This window comes from Xyrauchen texanus, chromosome 46 (assembly GCF_025860055.1).
Source record: "Xyrauchen texanus isolate HMW12.3.18 chromosome 46, RBS_HiC_50CHRs, whole genome shotgun sequence".
NCBI classification, from domain to species: domain Eukaryota; kingdom Metazoa; phylum Chordata; class Actinopteri; order Cypriniformes; family Catostomidae; genus Xyrauchen; species Xyrauchen texanus.
Window position 1 is genome coordinate 24958050 of NC_068321.1, and position 1826 is coordinate 24959875.

The 1826-nt window shown below is 40.4% G+C and overlaps 1 protein-coding gene across 1 annotated transcript in view; it reads right to left on the minus strand.

Moving 5' to 3' along the window:
- Positions 1–256: 256 nt before the first annotated feature.
- The window catches only part of LOC127638333 (THO complex subunit 5 homolog), a 14785-nt gene continuing 13215 nt past the window's right edge, over positions 257–1826 (minus strand). The window contains exons 17-20 of the mRNA XM_052119811.1: positions 1634–1721; positions 1254–1369; positions 977–1170; positions 257–454 (exon numbers count right to left, since the gene is read on the minus strand). Coding sequence (XP_051975771.1) covers positions 391–454; positions 977–1170; positions 1254–1369; positions 1634–1721 — 462 coding nt within the window. The 3' untranslated portion in view covers positions 257–390. The remainder of the gene's footprint in view (positions 455–976; positions 1171–1253; positions 1370–1633; positions 1722–1826) is intronic.

The following is a 1826-nucleotide window of genomic DNA, read 5'->3' on the forward strand; positions in this document are numbered from 1 at the left end:
TATACAGTGGAGAACGTGACCACAGTTATTGTGATCTCTATTTATTATTCATGTTAAAGCTACTTCTCCTTTAATGTGGGTTGCATTAAACTCCTCATTAGGTGCAAATGAAGGTCTTTAATAGACCTTGAAGGTAAAAACTCTCATTTAATATTACTGGAACTGTGCGATTATGATTCGTTTTATTACCATAAAACTGAGACATTAAACAACCAATAAGACCAGACACATTTTCATATATATGTATATATATAAAAAAAAGTTTTATTTTCTAATCCAACATGATATTGCCTAAAAAATTTCAGATAAAAATGGGAGAGAAAAGAGGTTGAGATGACAAGATCTGTCCTAATAACACGAAATCAGCCTCTCTCATTCTCAGATCCAGATTTAGCGGTGACTGAAGAAGCCCTGGGGGTGATTGAACTTGAAGGGCTTTAGACGACTGGGACCCCTGAGAAAGAGAGACAGAGAGGCTTCATTTGTAAGTGCATTTGCTATGAAGACGTTATTCCTTCTTTTTGACAAACTGAAGAATCTGCGGTGAACCCAGACTCCATCCATAGAACTTAAGAACAGAAAACATTAACCTCTTACACTGTGGTGCATTTTCAGGGCAAAATAAACAGTACAGCCACATTTCTGAGAATGAGCACTTTCATTTGATATATGACTTGTCCATATAGGTGCTATGTGAATTATTTTCATATAAATATTTCTATACCATTACCTCTAGGAGGCGCTAGTTTGCGACAGGAAAGTTCTCAGGCCTTATTTCGTTATTTTAATTAACAAATGCAGAAGTGATGGTTTTTCTGAAAAGTTCAGATTATACGCTTTCAAATGATACTTCATATATCTGACTTGTATATACATTGACTTTATATTTTACACGTAAACGTTTATCATGATATAGCGCCCCCTTGGGGGAGTTTAAGGGGTTAACTGAATATCACAGTGTTTGTCTGTGGGTTACCTGGCCGTGCGCAAACACATCTTCTCTCGAGGGAATTCTTTAGGTCCCTCTGATCCATCACACACTTGACTCTCAGTTTCCAGATAAACATCAAGACACACACACAGACGCTGGATCTGATTGGTCAGGAGCTGGAGGCCTGGGCGTGGCCCCTGCAGCTCGGACCGAAACATATTAACCTCGCTCTCAATTGCCTGCAAACAAAAACAAAATCATTTAGAAAATAGTAAATATCTAACCGGTACTACACCATGTGCTCCAGCTGTGATGCCCTTACCCGCAGGTTATCATCAGTCTGGCTGCTGCGTTCTCCTTTCCAGTGCAGAGAGAGCGAGAAGAGAGGCGTGACCTCTGGGTAACGAGGGTTCAACACCACAGCGGCCAATAGACGAGCTGAGAAAGAGAGAAGAATTTTAAAGCACTTTGCAGCTTGTGAGGTTTGTGGCAATTCATCTTGCGTACGTTTCCTTATGGACATTAGAATATTCTGTTATGGCTGGATTTAAGATTTCCAGCCACTAAACATCCTGTGTAACACTCAGTAGTAAATATAACTAAGGCATCCTCAAGCACACCTGTGCACATGCTCTAAGACTTACCTGCCCTTAGGCCTAGTTTAGCAAACATCGATTGGTTGTTTTACACGAGTTCCCTCACCTGTGCCTCTCTCCACAATGGCCATGAAGAACAGATCTGTCTCGCACACCAGACCAGCCTTCAACACGTGCTGCACGAAACCCAGCTCCTGATGAATGAGAACCAAAGTACACTGAGACACGTCTACTCTCAGGGAACACAAAAATATAGTAAGAATCTTAAATTAAGGAATTTTCAAACTACTACTTGGAAA